We start from the raw sequence: 19,948 nt of genomic DNA, 5'->3' as shown, positions 1-19,948 counted from the left end.
GTCAGCTGCTTTTTAAAAGTAAAAAACTGTAACACGGGAAACCATAATCTAATTGTGCTCTGTGTCATCATTTCTCTTCTTTGACACACGTTGCATTTTCAACCGAGTGGCCTACTAAGCTAATGCGTGAATGACATTTGTTACATTGCTCTACTGGAGTAGATGAATCTGATGTGCTCTCCATTAAGGGCAATAATTCAAACACACGCGTTGCTTTCAGGGAATAGGTGGAACAGATCAAGAGCTCAATTAAACATCCAAGTGCTTAAGCTGAAAGGCACGATTGCTATTCAGGCTCTGTTTAGGGTTTGTTGTTGTTTTTTTTTTCTGAAAAAAAAAAATCAAATTGAATTGACTTGAAAGTTAAAGATCCTTGATCTCATTTTCAGATTAGATATGCAGGTGTCATGGACGGGGAGCGTTTCTGCCAATAGTCAGATTGTCATCCAACCTGTGCAAACTTTTTTTTTAACTAATAATGTTTGAAGAGCTTAAAAGTCCATCATCTATTTCCTCGCTGATCATGAGATCTTCTATCAGGCACGCACTTTTATTGCTCTTACTTCACGCAGCCATAAAATGCTAGAAAGCTATAAATTTTATAGGTTCACATCTGTGTATATTATAATTGCGCAACATATTTGCTTCTTAGGTTGACAGCCATACTGTGCAAGTTATGCAAATATGATATAGATACACACCAGATGCAAGGAATTATCTTTAAGCTGCATTTTATAGTGACTGTATATGTCTGCACTCAGACCAAATTTTTAAAGGGAAGACTCAAAGCCAGTCTTTATACACTAATGCATTTTAATCCAGATAAAAGAAAACAATAGTGAACACAGTACTTCTGTGTATAATAGTATCCACGTATTTTCTATGAAAGATACTAGATGATGCTTTTCTTCCAGATTTTTCATAGATAGTACCGAGATTACTACTGGTAACCTGCTAGCTTCAGAACAGTAGGGTAGCGTGTGCGATGGGCCATGCACTTTTGCCTGTCTATAAAAATACTGTTTGTTTTCACAGCTATTTCTTTTTCTAGATTCATCCGCGTGTCTTCCAAGTTCCTCAGAGACTGTTCAGCTTCCCGCAGTTTTTTCTTCAGAGATTCAATGGATTCTGTTATTTCTTCAACTTCACTGATCAACCTGAACAGAATTACATAAGTAATATAAAAACGAGCAGAAATTTGTCTGTGTTACTAAGGACACATGAACTGTAACAGGAACAAAAATCAGCAGCTATAGAAGCATAACACTCAACAACAGGGGCAGGAGGTACTGATCCCAGTGCACTGAAGAGGACCTGGTAAGTGTTGGAGACGTTGGGCTACAGACTCAGAATTGTCGGCCCTCTTGGTACTATGCACTTAGTGAAAAGCGGAACTCGCTTTCATAGCTTTTGTATTCAAGTTTCCCTTTATTTTGATCGTACTAAGAATGTCTTTTGCCACTACAGTGGAACTATCCATCCTCACTTCACAAGCATCCCATTGTGTAGGACACTTGTACCCAGAAATACAAGACAAAACTTGTTGGATGAGTCACCAGTTTGACTGAATCTGCCTTTCTTTAAGCCTGGTTTTCGATATCTGTTCACTGGCATAAAGCTCAAGAGTTAAAGATGATACTTGTACCAGAGATCAGGAAGCGATCTTTAACTGCATATGAGTTTTTAAAGAAGTGGCACAACAGCAGCAAACCATTTTTTAAAAAGCACATCACTTCAACTGAATGTCAATGGGGGTTGGGTGCTTTCTGCACTCTCTGTCTGCACATATTTACTTCCTGGGAAAACAAAATCCTTGTGTGCTATGGGAACTGAGTAAATATAAACACGTAGGTATAGTATAGTATAAGTATAAGCATGGCAATTAAATACATGCCAATTCAGCAAAGGGCTTGCATGTTCCTTGAATCCCATTAAAGGCAATGTACACACTGAGAGGCTTGCACAAGAATAATTTGCAGAATCAGGACTTAAATGAGTGTGCCTGCAATGCTATAAAGCATTCAGATTAACTGTAACTTCTTCCTTGCTGTACAAAATACAGTGTATTGGCTTTGAATGGCAGGCATCTTTGCTGCAAGTACATGGTAAGCCTGCAAAAGCTGATCCCTCACTTTTCCTAAGGGCAAGAAGATGTGAGGGAGGAGAATCAATTCCAAGGCTTATAATGAGATCAGAAGTGACAAATGCGATGTTCAGACCTTTAATTTGAAAGGATTTATTGACCTCCAGTTCTAAAATGGATTATTACTGAAAATCAAATGCCACCAGCCCAATTCTTCTGAGTACTAAGGACATGTCTCAGACTATGGATATGTGCAGCCTATTTACATTCTCAGCACTTGAAACATAATTCTTTCAGCACATAGTCCACCTTGTGGTGAACTTTTGCTAACAGCAAAAGGGCTGCAAATTATTCACAAGTTGTCAGGTTTTTTTTTTTCTATCATCTAAATCAAGAAGAAACCACAGTTCAGAGAAAAAAAAAGCGTAAAGACAAATGACAGACTGGTGTGCATAGATTGTCTACTTGCCAATACGTTAGATTAAAATAATGTCTTCCTTGCAGTGATTTCAGACAACTGAATTATTTCTGCCATACCAGAATCAAACTTAGTAATAAAAGCAAAAGATCACGTGTTTCCAATAAAAAGTGCAAATGCTATCTTACATCACGTTTGGATAGAATGGACACCTTGGAGGACTTGCTCAGCAGTTTTTACCTGAATTGTGCCGCGTCTCTGCAGAGTTCAACATTGGGCCTAAAAGACCTGTCATACAGCCTTGTTTGAGCCACTCTCATTGGGCCTTCTTTGTCTCTGATAGCTTGCTTGAGAGCAACAATGTTAGCTTCTTGATCTCCTATTGCCCTCAGGGTCTGAAAAAGATACCCAAGAAAAACTGTTTTAAAAAAATGCACAGTGTCTCTGTGTGTGCTATACGTTTGTTCATGGTCCTAGTGAGTCACAGTTTTGAGCTCATATTTGGTCAGAATATAAAATAAATGGAAGTGCAAAGGTGGTTTTGACCTCTCTATTTCTACTTCTACACTGTGAATCTGAACTCCGGTCTAAGAAGAGGCAGAAAATATTGTGTAGCCTGATTAAAAGCCTTCCTGACAACACATCCCACCTCCTTGAATTGCTTTTAATGGTAAATTTTTAACTGTAAATTATCCAAGAAAAGTTCAAGTTACTTTGAGTGAAATTAAGAACTGCTGAACAGTTTGGAATTGTATAGATTTCTAGTGAAGAAAATAGAAAAAGCCAGGAAATTCTGAATCCCTTCTCCATCATAAGCACTGACACACAAGCAGAAAATAGTCTGCCAGCTGCCATTACCCACAAGTACTAAGGAATGACTTATTCTTTTTACACTACCCAGTGGCCTAACACAGAAGCAGGAGCTGCTCCACGTTGGAGAAGATGCAGAGGCCAAAGATACCTCTTCTCATTTGCCAGGAACTGCTTAATGAAGACACTACAGAAGAAGCACTGCAGGCAGCAGAACAAGCTGAACTGGAGCCATAATCCAGCACTGAAGGCTCTTATCAGATATTAAGCTGACACAACAGTGTTTTATACCTGACATGGACTAAGAATTTTGTCCTAGAGGATAAGTCCAGTGTGATCTTCTCAGAAGATGCTATCACGGCTGTAGCCAGCATTCAAAAAATGACACTTACTTCTTTCAAATGATGCTCTAGTTTGTGTTTTGTATCATCCAGCTCCACACAACGTTTGGCAAAAGCCTCATTAACAGCAGCGCATTGCATCCTCAGGTCCTCAGATACATCGTGAAGAATGTTATCAATCAAAGTGCGAAGATTAACTGAAGCCAATCTTTCTCGTTCTGCCCTATAGATGTTGTCATGACTGAACTTGGCCCATGTCTCTGGTGTTGATGCACTGGAAGATGAAGGGAATGATATATAAACAGCATCACAGAATTGTAGGGGTTGGAAGCTTACTCTTTGTTCAAGTTGCATCTAGGAATACAATCTGAAGTCGATTCTCCCCCTGCAAAAGCATTGGATATCTCTCCTTGTTTTTGCTATGTTGCACGCAGTCTAGACTTACCAAGAAGGAAGAATAAGAGTCCTTCATAAAATTAATGAACTCTCATTCACCTTGTTGCTTCTGAGGGAAGTAACACATGACAAAAAGATCACCCAGTGATCTTTCATCTTTAGCCAAAAGAAGTATATATACGGTAATTGCAAGCACAAGCAGCTAAGTCACCACCAAATAAACACATGAATATATGCATGCATTGCAGTCTCTGTATACTTCAAAACAAAGACAACATGATCTCTGGTTATACTTTGCCGTGTTGAGCAGCAGAAGAAGCTGCAGTAGTTAGGACGCTGGAGCAGAAATGCTAAGTCATGGCTTGAAACAGTGAGTTAGCACCTGGTGTGAAGGCAGGGCAAACCCAGGGGAGCTCAGGTGCATGCAGTGCACCTGAGTGACTGGAAGGGGTGGAGCCAGGATCCACCCCTTCCCAGACCTCATTTAAAGGATGGCAGTGGAGGAAAAGGTATCTCACTGGAGATCCCTGTGTACCTGAGGCTTTCTGTAGGTAAGTAGTTTTTTTTCCCTTTGTTTCTGTGCCTGTGGCTGTTGTATTTGAGCAAGTTCTTACTTGCTGCAGCCTAGGACCTTGATGCTCTGTTGTCATTGCTGTGCTTTCTGTTGCATTACAGATACTGTGTCATATGAAAATTATCTGAAAGGGCGGGGGGACTTACTAGATTTACTGCAAGTAGTAGTAATAAGCCACTTTGTGTACAGAAAGCAGCAGTTCCATTTCCTGAAAGAACGGCATGCCTGTTGGTGTTCAGTAGTAAGTCCTAACAGGAGTTAGGTCAGACTTTAAAAGTATAAAGCCAATTATTTCTGAGAAAAGCTTCAACAAACCTAGTTTGTATAGAGGAAATCTACTTTGCCATTAGTGGTGTGTCATGCTGGGATGGTAGCACTACCGTTACTATTTAAGTAGCTGTTTTGAAAGCATGATGTCACGCATCCAAAGAAACAGCAATAGTACCATTACTTCAGAGCAGCATTACAGCTTTCTGTGATGCAAAGGATATATTATATTTTGCCAGTTTTACTGTGGAGGACAATGACAAGAACTGCTCACCTCTCTTCAAACTTCACTGAGCTAGGATAGAACTGGATGTTGGTGCTCTGGTTCTTGTATCTTCCACATTTATCATCAATGTTGTATGTTTCAACTTTGTCTGACCAGTCCATTTCACAAACCTCTTTGTGGTCTCGATTTAATCTGAAAAGGCCATCATTATTATCATACATGATTAGTGGAAAGCAATACAACTCAGCAAAACTAACATGTTCATTAATGAAGCTAGGCTCTGATCCTTTGCCTGTTGAATGAAAATGAGAAGGCAAACTTTTCTAACTAAACTTTCTCACCCAGCCGTCTGCTAGGGCAGGGAGCTTGATGTGTGAGCTACTTCCCTAGACCTTCAGCACTGTTCTGTGCCCACTGAAGGCTTAGGGTTTCTGTAGCCTGTGACAAAGAAGTTGTTTTGGGTTAGGGTTAGGGTTTTTTGGGGGATTTTATATCCCAATCCTGAAACAAGGTGGCTTTTTCAATAGCAGCTTCAGGTAGATGTTCTAATAACAACAGAATGCTCTTCCCAAGACATCAAGCAATGCTAACAGGACACCTAACCCCACTTGTGCTAGCATATCGGGCCTTACCCTAAGACCTCCAAGAAGTCACCCTGTACTATCCTGTGAGCTCTCCTCCTAGTATTTCAAAGACTGTAGCTTTTAGACAGTGTAATTCTTCCTGGGAAAATATAGGAAGAATGCCGTTCAGTGTGGAAACAGATGATTTCTTGTCATTTAAGAGTTGCATTGCACCCAATTAATTAGAAAGACTTCAGAGTACAGAAGACTGTGGGACTTTATCAACTGCTGACACTAGATGTCACTCTTACCTAAAGAATTAAAAAGCTCCTCCTGGCCAATGATAGTACTGAAACAATCTTAAACAATTATAAAAAGCAAAGCCTAAACTCAGTGGATTACTCTGAGATTGTTACTGATGTAACAGAGCTATTTAAATTCCTCTGCTTATAGAGGCAGAACAATCACCTCTATAATCATTTCTATCTGGTAGAACAGAATAAATTGAACCAAATTTAAAAAAAAAAAAAGCAAAATATCAAGGTTTCCAGCAGTTAACGCCATCATACAGAGTTAACCTGAGGATTTGGGTAACAACTTCTTTCCAAAAGGTTTGATATAAATTAAAGGTAAATAATCCTTTTGAAGTGTAATGAACATTAATACTGATATGGAAGTCTGAGTTCAGTTCTATATCACAAGTTCACACTGACATCTGGCGGCAAGAAACTCATCTTGAAAAGGCCCTTTGATTACATAAATTATTGTGAAAGATCTTACAGCACAAACATATCATTGCTGTAACAAGACAGTGATATCCAGATAATATTTTGTTATATTTACATTTAATGTTGGAAAATTAGAGAAGTGAATACATATACTGGATATTAGGACTGAAAATATAAAGCAATATACTGGAAACTATGGAAGGGTTTACCTTCTTTTACCTGGTAACTTTACCTGGTAATCCTTAGCTTTCATCACTGAGTACCTCTTTTTGGGTTTATTTGGCTATGTAACTTAATGACTGAGGTGTTGCAAAAACAATCTTACCGCATCTGGTTACTAGCTTGCATCAAAGTTCTTTTCAAAAGCTCCTGGATGTTTCTGATAAGCTCAGCTTCCTAGATAAAAACATTGAGACTTCTATGATATTCAATGCGGTACATACCATCCTGCAGAGCGATTTCATATCAATGGTTGTGGATATATACTTAAATCTCCCACTCATTACCCACTCTTACCTTATTATTAGAAGACAAGATTCTCTCCGGAGTTAGCAAATACTGAGTAACTCAGCTATAAGTCTAGGAAGGCAGCAATATTTGAAATACTTCTAAAGCCTGGGGATTTGTTATTTGCATATTGCATGTGTATTCTATGAAAAAAGCGTATGTTCTTTTAGATTAAACAGAACATTTGAATTATTTGCGCAGCCTTGAAGCAGGGAACAAATAGGGCAGCAGCACCATGCTCAGCGTGAGTCCAGAGTCACTGCCTTGCACAAAACCCAGGTGTCATTTTGAAGCTGGGCAGGACAGCGGCAGCATAAATTCAGCTGCCAGGGGCTGCTGCCTTGCACCAGGGTGTGATGCAGCAGACCAGCTTCTCTGGCAGGACACTGGCAGCCAGAATCTGCACAGTCCTTGCAGACACCTTCAGAGCACGCTGCTTTGCTCTGCAACAAGCGCTTATCTTGGAAACGCATGAGGCAGCAGCTTCCAGCAGATTCCTGCAGATCTCCAAAAATACCATTTGCCTGAACTATGGTGATAAGGGGATACTTAACGTAAAGGAGTGGCAGTATCATAATCTTTCATTGGCTTGCTTCCTTTGAATGCTCTACATTAACTAAAGATAAAAATCACTGCTCTGTGGTTTAAAGTTATTGTCTGCTTCGGCAGGTACAGGAAAGCCATCCCAAGGTAAACCTGGTGACACGTGCCTACAGCTTGACTCTTGTTATTAGACAACCTGCTTTTGCCTCTGGTGAGGGACAGTATCAAGGACTACAGAATTACCTCAGCTATGCGGTGTTGGTGGAGGGGCAAGTTCCTTCAGCTACAAGAGGTGACTGCTCAAAGCCACAAAGCTCTCTCTCACCTTGAGAGCAGAAGTTGCAGCTTGTGCTGCTTTTAGCAGGAACGTTCGTTGCAACACAAACGTGATCAGACCAAAAAAAGACCATCATTTGTAATACTCTTACAGAACAAGTAGTACCTGGTTCTCATTTTTGACTGCAGAAATGTTGGTTTAGGTATTAACCATCAGTGTTCTGTGAAGTATTTTACTGAACTGGTGGTTATACACTGCATACAGGCCACACCAACACATGTTTTCTTTCTTTTATTAAAGAAAGGCATTAATACCTGAAGATCAAGTGTTTTTTAAAAAGCTTTTCTGATATGAAAAGCTTCTAACTAATTCAGGTGTTGTGCATTAATGACAGTCATCCAATGACAACTAAGAGTACATACTAACTAATGACTTACAGCAGAACATTGCTGGTGCACATTGATCCTCATAATATTCTTGACAAATAAATGAGTGCATATGTCCCTGCAGTGTCAGTTTCTCCATCACAAGAAACCAATGGGGAGCATAAGAAAGATCATTTCCTTCTAAATGGAAAAGGACAATCAAGATTGGAGAGAAAATATTATTTCTAAGGGTCTAAAAGAGCACAATTAAAGTAAATCCATAGCTGAAGGTATCAATTTACAAACTGGGAGAACACTAGGACTCACTTCCTGCAAAAAGGAAATATTACAATGGCTGAGTTGTCAAAAATCAGAAGGATTTAAGTGTTAGAAAGAGCTACCACTTGAAATTACTCTTATAGTAATTGATATTGTTTGTGTTGGGCAGTCAGTCTCCATGTAAATAAAGAGGCAATCATTTTCCTGTGAGTAATATGCACAATCTGAAATGAGAAAAGCTTTCCTTTAGCAATTAAAGTCTCTCACATGGAAAAAGTGAAATAGCCCCAAAATAAAGAACTCCCTTGTTGAGTGACGTAAAACAAATTAAAAAATAGATTCCATTTTCAGGAGGTATGCACTCAAGTACGATATTTAAAACTGAAGGTACAGTTTTCATAATTAATGGCAACCTAAGACTCACCTAAAAGTGAGCGAGCAGGTGTAAATGACAATGAATTTTCAACACTTATCTAGTCGAGGATTTCTCCTAGCTTTTAAAGCAATTGAAAAGTCGTACTGTGTGGCTGGGAGGAGCTGTAGCACCGTGCTGAAGGTGGAGATCCTTTGATGCAGGTCATGCTGCCAGCCATCACAGAGCAACCCAGCCAGCCCACAAGTGTCGCTGTGGCTAGCTCGTGGGAGAAGGGCCGCGGGTGAACCCTGTGTAAATATCAGGTCTGCCAGAGTCAGCTGAGAATCCACTGCCTGCAGACACTGGAGCGCTCTGCTTTTACAGAGTTGTCCATGTAGAGGACTGTCCTACTGTGTGCTGGTTCGCTTGGCAAAGTTACAGATAACGGTGTTTGGAAAGGGGTTCTGATTTCCTTGCCCCGTTATTGCATCTGGTAAGCATACGTACAACTGTATCCCTTCTCCCCTTTTTAAAATTTTGTGTAGCTGACAGGATCTTGGCTAATGCTTTTGTCTTCAGCACCAGGGAATACTGGGGCTGACTTCATTGTTGAAGCAAATGAATAACAAATCAACATTCTGAGTCAAATACAGTCCTTGGGTAAAAAAAAAATGACAAATGTAACTACATCTGCCTAGACCACAGTCATATCTGGCGCTCACTTAATGAATCTGGACACTGGATATGCAGAAATAACCTTGAAATGCAGAATATATGCAGCTGAAGCATGATTTACTGGCAGTATACCACTATCTGGCAAGTCCTGTGTTAGTGCTTACATTTTCAGTATTAAATGTATGCACGTAAAAATACTAAACCATCATTAAACCGATGCAAAGGGGATTCAGGGGAGATGTCGTATAGGCTGAGAAAGCAAAAACTTCATAGAAATCAGATGCGTGCATTGCCTTTACTGAATTCTGCTACTTCCAATGCAGCACCTCAAATAAATAACTATTCCACTTAAGAGATTTTGTCTTCTTTTTAGTCACCAAAGGCCACTCTTTACAGGGGAAAGAATTGCAACCTTCAGATTCTTCTTAACCAGAACCATATTAAGCAAAGATTAATATGCTGCTAAGTGGAGTCTACGAAATTCTGAGTAATAGATGATTTTATTATGCATGTGAGGAGATTTCACTTAAATACCTTAATCCCTCATTCCTTCAGCTGCTATTTAATTGACGTATGTATCATAGTAGGTAATCTAAATATGACTCTATCCTGCAAAGCAAATAGGAGGGATGAGCTAGAACCAAAACTCCTTTAAAGTAATAGATTGTGTGCCAAAAAAAAATAGGAAAAAATGAAATCTTATCTGGATACGTAAAACTTTCATCAGAGATACTTCTGTTTTACTTGTGAGTCATCTGAAATGATTCCTGCTGAACAGATAGTGAAAGCCCAATTAAATGTAGGGATTCAAAACTGCTTGTGTGTGTACATTTGGTGTTCTCTCATTAAATGTCACCTGCCAAGGGGCTGCTGAAAGGTGGTTGTCTCAGCAGGATGCTCTGGGAACATCTGTCATTGCTGTAGAAAGTTGAAAGTAGCAACAAAACTGAGGCCCTGTGCAAAGCTTTTCTGTGACCATGTGAAAGGCAATCCTTTGTCCAGACGTGCTCTTCCCCTGAACATGCAGATTCCCCATGCATCTATCCCCAAGAGCTGGGAGGAATGCAGTGAAGATGCTCTCCAGTGAAGCCAGTACAAGCCTGGGCTGCTAGTAGAGGAGGAAAAATTTCAAATCAAGGAAAATGCCCTAGAATATAAATTAACTGTGTAGTTACAATTCCTTGTGGAAGGAAAAGAATGTTTGTTTCCTCACACAGCTTACTTTTGGAAAAATGTTTCTTCTTTTTCTCATTTTTGCATGGGAAGAGAATGGATGACTCCTGATCTCCCGTGAGTTACTGTTTATTAAGTTGTTAAGATTAGAAAGTGGCTGGACAAGTAAGCAAGATTCATAAAAAGTAAGTAAGTACTTTAGTAATAAGATTTGCATAGCTCCTCTAAGTAAATGAACACAGAGCTACCAGTAAAGTGGGCCATTAACTCTGAAATCTGCACAGTGAGCAGTCAGAATTCATGGAAGAGCAGCTCTAAGAGTGAAGAATTTGGTTTTGGAGACAGTAAGAAATAAAAGGTACTGGGTTTTTCTTGTTTTTTCAAATGAAAGAGGTACAGAGTACAGCTGCAGCTTAAAGAGCTGGCCAAGCCACAGAGGGCACATTTAGAAAATCTATTTGCAAACATTTGTGCCATAAAATCTATCCCTCTGTGAAAATGGGAAGGGTTTCCTCTCATATTATATACTCTTCCTTCTGTACTGCAAAGGTCATTGGCATGGCAACAAAATCTTCATTTCTCAAGAGTCCATCTGCTGCTGGTACACACGCCTCAGCTGAACTCACATCATTCTTTTTTGATGACATCCCACTTGGCTGTGGACGGTCTGCCGTCACAAGCAGAGAATCATAATTTCAGGTGAAGAATTAGCAGCAGCAGATGGACTTCTTAGCAATGAACAAACTATTCTCTGGCACAGAGATCAGGAGGAAAGAAATGCAGGAGATAAATCCTTCCAGAAAGTTGGATTTTTTGTGGGGGTAAGTCTTATATTTCACACATTTCTCTAAAACAGCAGCAGCTGATGAAAATAATTTTCTGTCATGTGAATCTTGTAGCAATTCACCAAGCAGACTAGCACGCTGCTAAAATATTCTATACGCTAATTCTCACATTTTTCTATTTTTGACTACAGCAACCTCTAAGTATTGATTACCACTGAGCATTATTCCTATCAAAAATATTACTAGATACTATCACCTCATCAGCTCTGTAATTCTCTTAAGTATTTTTCTAACATCAAACATTAATCAACTGTGTTAATCAGTAACTCATCATGAATATACTTACACAGTATAATGGAAGCTGCAGGCCAATAAATGATCATTTATTTATGGGACACTAGAAAATGTATCATTCAAGAATGAAAAATGACCCAGAATCTGTTCTCTGTACCATAAGCAATCAGAATAATTGCATTAGTTTGAAGGCAATCTACATGCTGTACTGGATCTTGGTGACAGATAACAAAGTGTCAGCTGGAGTAGAGTCCTCTAGGGGCAGAAAGGATCAAGCAAATTTCAGGAGAGCACCAGGTTTGCTGAAGTCACACTGTCAGAAATACCATCTGTCTGTGCCTCCCAGCATGTCTGGAGCTGTCATCTCATACAGGTGTCACAAAACTACATTGTACTGTTTGGAGAGAGCCATGCTGCTGTTCTGCAGTACAATTAAAGTGATGGCTTGTGCTGAGACACAGTAAGTTCGATGTTAGATCACCACCTTGGCAAGGCTACAGCATCAGACTGTAGTAAAGGTAAAAGGCAGAGACTGCTCACTTGAGCGTGAAAAACAGGCAAGAAGCATTTTCTGGTCCCGAATAGGCTGCTCAAAGGGTACTGCATTTTTAAGTATATAGAGGGGGAGGCTTCAATCCAAGAAGACTCTGGAAAATGATTAGTATCAGAATAGGATGCTGAGCCTCATATTGGAAACCTATGCTTTGAATTTGCTTGGGTTTGGTCTGAGGTAAGAGACCTAGTCTCCTCAGGGTGTACTTAGTGATTTTTAATACTTTTTAAAGAAAGGAAGGATTTTAAGTAATCCTTCCTCAATTTGGGATTGAGTCTGGGCTGCCCAGAAGTGGAAACAGACCTCTGTGAATTGCCAGAGGGTACTTTCATGAGCTGCACTTTCTGACCAAGCTGCTCAGAGATCAGGGCAGCACTGGCGGAGGGCCACCAACACCGCAGCATCATGCTCACCTTCAGCAGCTCCCTCTCCACCTCGTCACAGACCAGGTCTGGGGGCTGCCTCCTCTCCCGACACTGCAGGTTATCAGTGGCAATGGCGTAGGGCACTTCAGTGGCGTCGAGCGCCCTTTCCAGCCTCAGCTTCTGGGCTGCCAGCAGGTTTGTCTCTGCGTCGAGCTCCTCAATTGCCTTCTGAAGCTCACTCTTCCAGAAGTGGATGTCCTGCAGGCGTTGGCCCAGGGCGGCTGTGGATTCCTTCTGGGCACGCTCGGTGGCAGCAGCAGTGCTCTCGGACAGCTCTTTGGCCTCGCCCATGTTGCGTTCGGCCTCCTCGCAGCTGGCAAAGGCCTTGTGGTACAGGTTGTAGTTACTCTGATGCCACTCGGGGGGCAGGTACTTGGCAGTGCGGAAACCGGCTGTGGCTAGGCCGCTGGAGGAATCGGCCCCTGTCTTCAGCGCTGCCTCGTAAACCTTCATGGGTAGCTGGGTGGCAGGCACTGTCTGCATTGCCGGCTCTTTAGTCAGCAGCACCCGGGCCGGCGCCGGGCCGCTGGGGCTTCCCTCGGGATGCTCCATGGCGGCCGTGTCTCCTCTAGGCCGCACCGCGTCCTCTCGTTGCCATGGCAACGGCAGCAGCCAATGAAGAGGCGGGTTCCCCTCCTGCGAAGGGAAACCCGAGGCGGTGGCGGGAGAACGGCCCGCCCCTCGTAGCCTCATCCACCAATCAGAGCGCCGGTTCGCCCCGAGGGCCCATTGGAAAGGGTGAGAGCCGGCCTGCCGCCACCGCCTCCAAGCTGCTTGTTGCCGTGGTGACGGGGGCACCCAATGGGGACGCAGCAAGACCTGCAGGGGGCGCTGGCGGTGTCATGGCGGCGTCCCTGAGGGGTGGCAGGGTTCCCGTGCACGGGCTTTGGCGTGCGGTGTAATAACTGCTGTAGCTCACCCGTGCGAGCACGCCTGTAAAAATAAAGATATGCTGAAGCCCCCACATTACTTTCTGGCCCCCCTTTTGTGCTGAGGAACTTCTCTTCCTCTGTGCAATAGAGAATTTTTGGAAACAACAGAGGATCCTGATAAGATTCTGGCCCTTGGTGCCTGGCCCAGGCCCATGGGGAGGCCCCGCCGTGGGGATGGGGGCTTGTGCCCAAATCTTAGCGTCTTAGGATGGCTTGGATTAGAAAGGACCTTAAAGATCTGGTTCCAACCCCACTGTATCACTCCAACCCCAAATGCTCACTCCTAAGGCAGTTGGCACGATCCAGCCGCGTCACGGGTCAGGTGTTGTGAAATCCATCTGCTGCAGCATGCTCCTGTGTAATTCTCAACTGGAGGGACACAGGCAGCTTATACTCGAATTTAATTTAATTTCAGGGGGTTTGCCATCACTAAGCAGGAGGGGAAGGCAAGGCTCAGTGCAATGGGAGAGTGCTGGAGAGCGTGGTTACAACAGAGGGCACTCTCGTCCTTGGGCTTGGCGTGTCTCTCCTTCAATGTCTTTTTGATGTAAAAAAGTAGAAAAGAAAAACCCATGTGCTCCGCAGCCTGCCAAGTGCCACCCACACCAGCGGGCTCCTTGGGGTCCAGGAGAGCGATGCCTGGACTGCACTTCGGCTGCATAAAATAGTAGATGAGTTTGCTCTAAGCCCACAGAAAGTTCATAGTCGTTCTTCCTACAGGACCTTGTGCTCTTTGTAGGTCCAGTGGTTGGTTGCTACTGACAGGGAGCTTGAATCTGAAAAACGCAATGTGCATCTGTGAGCTGGCAGCACAGCCACAGCAGAGCTTCCCTGCCATCCAGCAGTGTTGGGAAAGGAGACTGAATTCCAGCAGTAATGAGAAAGCTTGCCTCTTCCCTTGCAAATATTGTGATGTATCTGGCTCTTTGATTAAATGGCACCATTGGATGAGCTCTTTGCACTGCTAAGTCACTGCAATGACACCCTTTGCTTTCCCTTTGCACTTAATTTCTGTTTCTCTCTTTTTTTTCATGCGTCTTCCCTTTAACTCTCCCATTTGTTCCTTTCCTGAAGTTACCCATAGTCTGTATCTTTCTCTGCTTGAGGCCTTCTCAGTAGGATGATTTATGCAAATTTTACATTTTTGAAGTACAGTAAGAGTACAGGAAAAGCACTGCCAAGCTATTCAGGGTGGAAGCTGTTGGTATGGAAAATACATTTTTGAAAATAAGTGCAGGAACAATTTGCTATTAAATAGTATTTTTCTCTGGAGGTTTCAAAGGAACTTATATTAGTGGCTTGTGATCACAGTCCGTTCAGTGTCACCCAGGCAATTCTGCAGAACTGCCCATTAGGGCCACAATGGGATGTGTCTGGGGTTGCAAACTTAGCAGCAGACTGGGCTGTGTCTTGATGTGACTGGTAAATTTTAGTCTCCAACAGAGAAACACTGCACACAAAAAATAAGTAAATTCTTCCTGATCCAGTGCAAGCATTACTTCAGTGAGCAGTTTTATGGTTGTTATCCCAAATGGACATTGCTTCCAAGGAACAGATGGAATTGGAGAGTGTTTTTGTCAGGCTAGGTTTTTGTTGTTGTTGTTTGGGGTTTGTTTTTTATTTTCCTGTCTTCTGTCAGTCCAAGCTTGCTTTCAAGTGTTCACAAGACACATCTTGTCCTAACAGGCTGTATATCACATCACTGCAAAAAAGCAAAGCAAAACCTATTGGCACCTGGCAGATTCAGGTGTTCCCGTCATTATCCAGGGCAGACCTAGGGACCCTGTGTTTCAAAGCTCTTCCAACAGCCAAGTGATTTAGTATGCCATTGTAACATATAAATTATTAACAGTTATCCAAGAGGTTTCCAGAGCACAAGCTGGCAAAACATACTGGAAGAGAAGAACAGAAATGTTTTCCAGCTCAAATATTTTGATGTGCAATAGCTTAAGATTTCTCTTGGCTAGAATCCTTTTTATGGGAAACTGTTTCCCCTTCCCACAGTGAATGCTCCTGTTTGTGTCAGGTGCTCCATGAGGTTTTCTGACTGCTGCTGTTGCTTTTCCCTGTCTTTCTTTTGTTTGATTTATTAAATTAGTGTGAGAGGAGTACTGTTCTTGTAAATGCAGAAGGGAAAGTTCTCTTGCATCCTGATAGCAGAGAAGTTTATTTCTTGTATACAGTACAGAAGAAATAACTTGTCCAAAGAAAGTTGGTCTGAATCCTTTCCTTCTCCTTGTAAAGGCATTGAGAAGCTTGAAAATGTGACCCACTTCCACCCTAACGTCTCTCCAAGCAGGGGCCAATACATTACCTCGTATTCAGAAAATCTGCTTTTCAGCTGATGGTGATGCTTTGGGGGCTGCTTCCCTGCATCTGTTCTGCAAATATCCACACCTTGAGAGCAGGGGACCTGCTGAAGGGAGTAATCCAATTTCCTTTGTTGTTCTAAGTGTAACAGACTCTCAGCACATAGGGGCTATATCATGGTCACTTTCTTGGAGTAAATAAGTGTAATTGCTAATTCAGTGCAGTCATATCAGCAGAGAAATCAGAAGCAAGACCAAGAGCACACCTCCATCTCTTTGCTGTGTATTTTCAAGGAAGAAGGAGCTTTGTTCTCACGTACAATGCAAGGGAATCTTGCTAAGAATGGAGGGCACATCACAAACCTTTGTTTTGCCAGTTATGAAGAGATCTACTGCATATAAGCTATAGACTGTTTGCCTGGCATAAACATAATTTGCTAGGAGATGTAGAACCAAAATCTGAGCTGCTGCAAAGCTGTGTGTGCTGCTTTTGCCTGGTCAGGTAAAAGAACTCAGAGGAAACTGCTGCTGAGGCAAAGAAGAATGATTTGTGGGGCCAACAACTTCTGGATTGCAAAGCCTTGAGTTCAAGGCTTTAGGGAGGGAGCAGAGATACCGTGCTGTCTGCAAGTGTCTTGGGAATGGGCTCTCTGCTCCCATCACCCAGCACCAGCTGTGTCAGTGCTTTGGGTGGGAGATGTGGATCCCCTCCCAGCTATGTCCCAGTTCCTGTGGAGAGAAAATCTGGATGTGCTGGCTGGCAGGGTAACATGGTTCCTCTACATAAAAGCAGTACCATCACTTTCATATCTCTGTTGTGAAGTGCCAGAAGATGTGTCCCCCCTCTCGACTAATGTAGTGGGGTGGATAAAGAGAGCTGAGCTGCTTCCCTGCGCAATTGGACTGGCTGATGGGCTTTGAAGCTTTCACTGCTGACAAATAACCAGCCATGCACAAAGGCTAGCAATCAGTCACGCAGTCAGGAAATACCATCTAGCATTTAACTGTAATTCAGCATTTTGCAATGAGGGGAAAAAAAACATATCTGAAATGGACTGGTAGTGCATTAAAGTTCATGTGGTACATTAAAAGGGCATTGGCCTGAGCTGTCCATTCTCAGGACAGACTGTCTTGAAAATTCAGTCCCCCTTTTTGTGTCCACAATGAACATTCTTGTGTTGAATAGTCTACAGAGCATTGAGGGGTGGCTTTCACTGCCTGCTGGATCCCAGACCCCAGTCCTGCTGTTTGTATTGGTGCTGCCATCACATCATAATTCACACCGAGGACCCTAAATAGCGCACTGTTTTACATACACGAAATGCTGCAGCCAAGGATCCTGTGAATCAGGCAGGCACTCACAAAACCTCTTCAATTTACATCGTCTGGTCACATTTGCTGCTGTTTGAATGCTCCAGTTTCTTGAGTCATCTTGAGCAGATGGCTCTCCATGTTCACACTGACCAGGATAAGAGGTCCTGAGCACTGGTGAGGATTGATGGGGCAGAGGTAGGACAGGAGATGCCTTCCCAGCACTGCAAGGCAAGGCCTATAAATACTGTGGGCTGGGAGCGCTGCTTCAGAAAAGCCCACTGCTTGAGACAGGGCCTAATGCTCCTCATGGCAACCCACTTGTCACAATTTGACTCAGTTTGACTGCGAGTGGAACATCGATTTTCTTTATTTAATATAGCATCATTATACTTTTTATCTGCTGGCTGCATACCCCAGTGATGAGTACCGTAGCAGGGTGATGGATAGAGAGCACAGTGCATTCGTCTAGATGATAGATAGGGAAAAAATGTGGTGAATTAGTTCAGAGGAGAGAAAATACAGTCAATTATTTTACATAAGGCAGCGTCTGGTACTCACAATCCCTGCCTGAGAGCAACAGAACACATGAATAAAAAGATTAAAGAGTTCAGAAGTGAAATTTTTGTTTTAGTATCAACATATGGGCAAAACGTTACATTTCAGCTCTAGAAATAAACATGTGCTAGCCTGAGGAGCACTGATGTTTAGCAAAAGACTGAGACCAAAGGTTATCTAAGAACATAGGCATTGTTTTTATACCATGTCATATTGCTGAAATTTCACGTGTCTCTGCTGATTTGAACTTAATCACCTCCTCCTAGAATATGATAGTTTCAGATAACGTTAATTATTTGTAGCAGTATTAGCACTGCTATCTAAAAAGCAGTTATTTTACAAACAAAATGAAGCGTAAATGGAGCCATTCCAGCGTGGATGAAAACTCCACTTAAAGCTTCATTTCCCACCCTGATATCTCGGAGGCAGCCTGTGTTTGATGAGAGCCTCGCAGCGGGTGGGCTGTTTGAGGGACAGCTATCTGTGCCAGGACAACACTGTTTTTATTTTCATTTTCCACCAGCTTGGAGAGTTTGCGCTTCCTGAAATCCATCTTGATGGGACAGCATTAGACAAATCAGTTTCATTACAGCACGGGGAATGGGAGCCTTGTCGGATGGTGTGAAACTGCTGGTGTAAACTAGTTTAGTTCAGTAGGTCAATGAAATGACACCGGCAGAAAATTGGATCGCGTGCTTACAACAAGACAAGACATTTTCCCTCTTCATTGCTGGGGAGTTGGACTAGATGACTTTTAAGGTACTTCCTTTAGGACCTTCCAAATCAAATAATTCTCTGATTCTATGATTTTCTCTTCAAAATCTTCTCAGCTTTTGACTTTGAAATTCCACTTGGCTTTTTTCTTTTGCTATGCTTTTGTCTTCTTAGATTCCCTTGTGCTCATCCAAATACCATCCTGGTATCTATTGTACAGCATTCCTTCCTTCTATACCAGCCACTTGGCCCTTGTTAAGTGTGTGGCAGTGGAAACGTGGGCCCAAGTCATGACCACATCTGCTGGGTTTGTTGAGTCTCCCTCAACAAATTGCCTTACTACGCTAGGGGTACAATGCCCTGTGCCCTAGATCTGTGTGAACAATGAGTTGCACACATGTATTTTACTTTCCAGCAATTGCTACCAGTCAGGGATGTGCAGGAAGTATGTCCTGTGATTCTTCAAAATTGAAATCCAAATGGGGTTACACCAAGGACTTCTGCAGAAAGCAAGTCTTGAGCTGTCTTTTTAGCGTTTTATTTTTTTTCTTACTAATTTATTCTGTTTAAAGCAGACACGTGGTGACCATTGGGCCTCATAGTGCTGACCTTATAGAGTTTGGCACCCATCTGCTTAAAATGGAGATGTGAATAATTTCTAGCGAGGCCTTTTATTATTCTCCTGGTTTAAGGGAATAACAGGGGGAGCCCTCAGCACGGACAGCAGTTTTACAGCACTAACAGATTCCACAGCTAACAGGAAAACAAGCAATTTATCACCCAAGGCTGCTCCTTTCCCTGTGTGGAGCCCAGAGGTTCGCTGTGGTTTGAAACGACAGGCCATGCTTGGAGTTAGCTTCATTTCTCAGTTTTTTCCAACTTTGTAGCTGAAAACAGTGCCCTCTCTTCGTCTCCATCCCCATTCTGCAGCCAAAATGTACATCTGCAGGCAGAACAGAAAGTGGGGATGCTGTCTGAGCAAGCTGAGGCCTGTTTGGGATTTCACCTGGGACAAAACAGGGCCTTGATCCTGCGCCAACAGCCCATGCCTGAAATTTATGACAGATGTCTAGGGGAGGTTCAGGTCAGATATTAGGAACAATTTCTCCTCCAAAAGAGCTGTCAGGCACTGGGGCTGCTGCCCAGGGAGTTGGTGGGGTCACTGTCCTTGGTGGTGTTCAAGAACCGTGAGATGTGGCGTATTGACATCGTGGGATGCGTTAGCATAAATTGTACAGGGTTTTTGCATAAATTAGTTGAAGCCTTTACTGATTAGCTGAATTGCTTCCTTCCTTAATATTTCTGTCTCTCCACCAACGCCTCCTGGAAGGGGAGTGTGGTCGTTCAGCATTGTGCCGGAGAAACTATGTCATGTGAAACCACCAGGGGACTGATGAAAAAGGCTTAATTATTGTTTTTTTTCCACTGTCTTTCAACTTGCTATTAATCATTTGTTAGTAAATAAGAAGCACTCCTCACTCAGTGCA

General features: G+C 42.5%; 1 protein-coding gene across 1 annotated transcript; it reads right to left on the bottom strand.

Annotated features, from left to right (window-relative positions):
• Positions 796-13,455, bottom strand: TEKT4 (tektin 4). The gene is made up of 6 exons (XM_021411723.1): positions 12,626-13,455; positions 6,732-6,802; positions 5,164-5,307; positions 3,704-3,926; positions 2,742-2,896; positions 796-1,157 (listed from the first exon to the last, which is right to left on the bottom strand). Exons 1-6 carry the CDS (start codon positions 13,328-13,330, stop codon positions 941-943), a joined length of 1,515 nt encoding a protein of 504 aa, XP_021267398.1. The 5' UTR covers positions 13,331-13,455; the 3' UTR covers positions 796-940.

This window comes from Numida meleagris, chromosome 13 (genome assembly GCF_002078875.1).
Source record: "Numida meleagris isolate 19003 breed g44 Domestic line chromosome 13, NumMel1.0, whole genome shotgun sequence".
NCBI lineage: Eukaryota > Metazoa > Chordata > Aves > Galliformes > Numididae > Numida > Numida meleagris.
The sequence above is the reverse complement of the archived record's forward strand: the minus strand, read 5'-3'. Positions and strand labels throughout refer to the sequence as shown.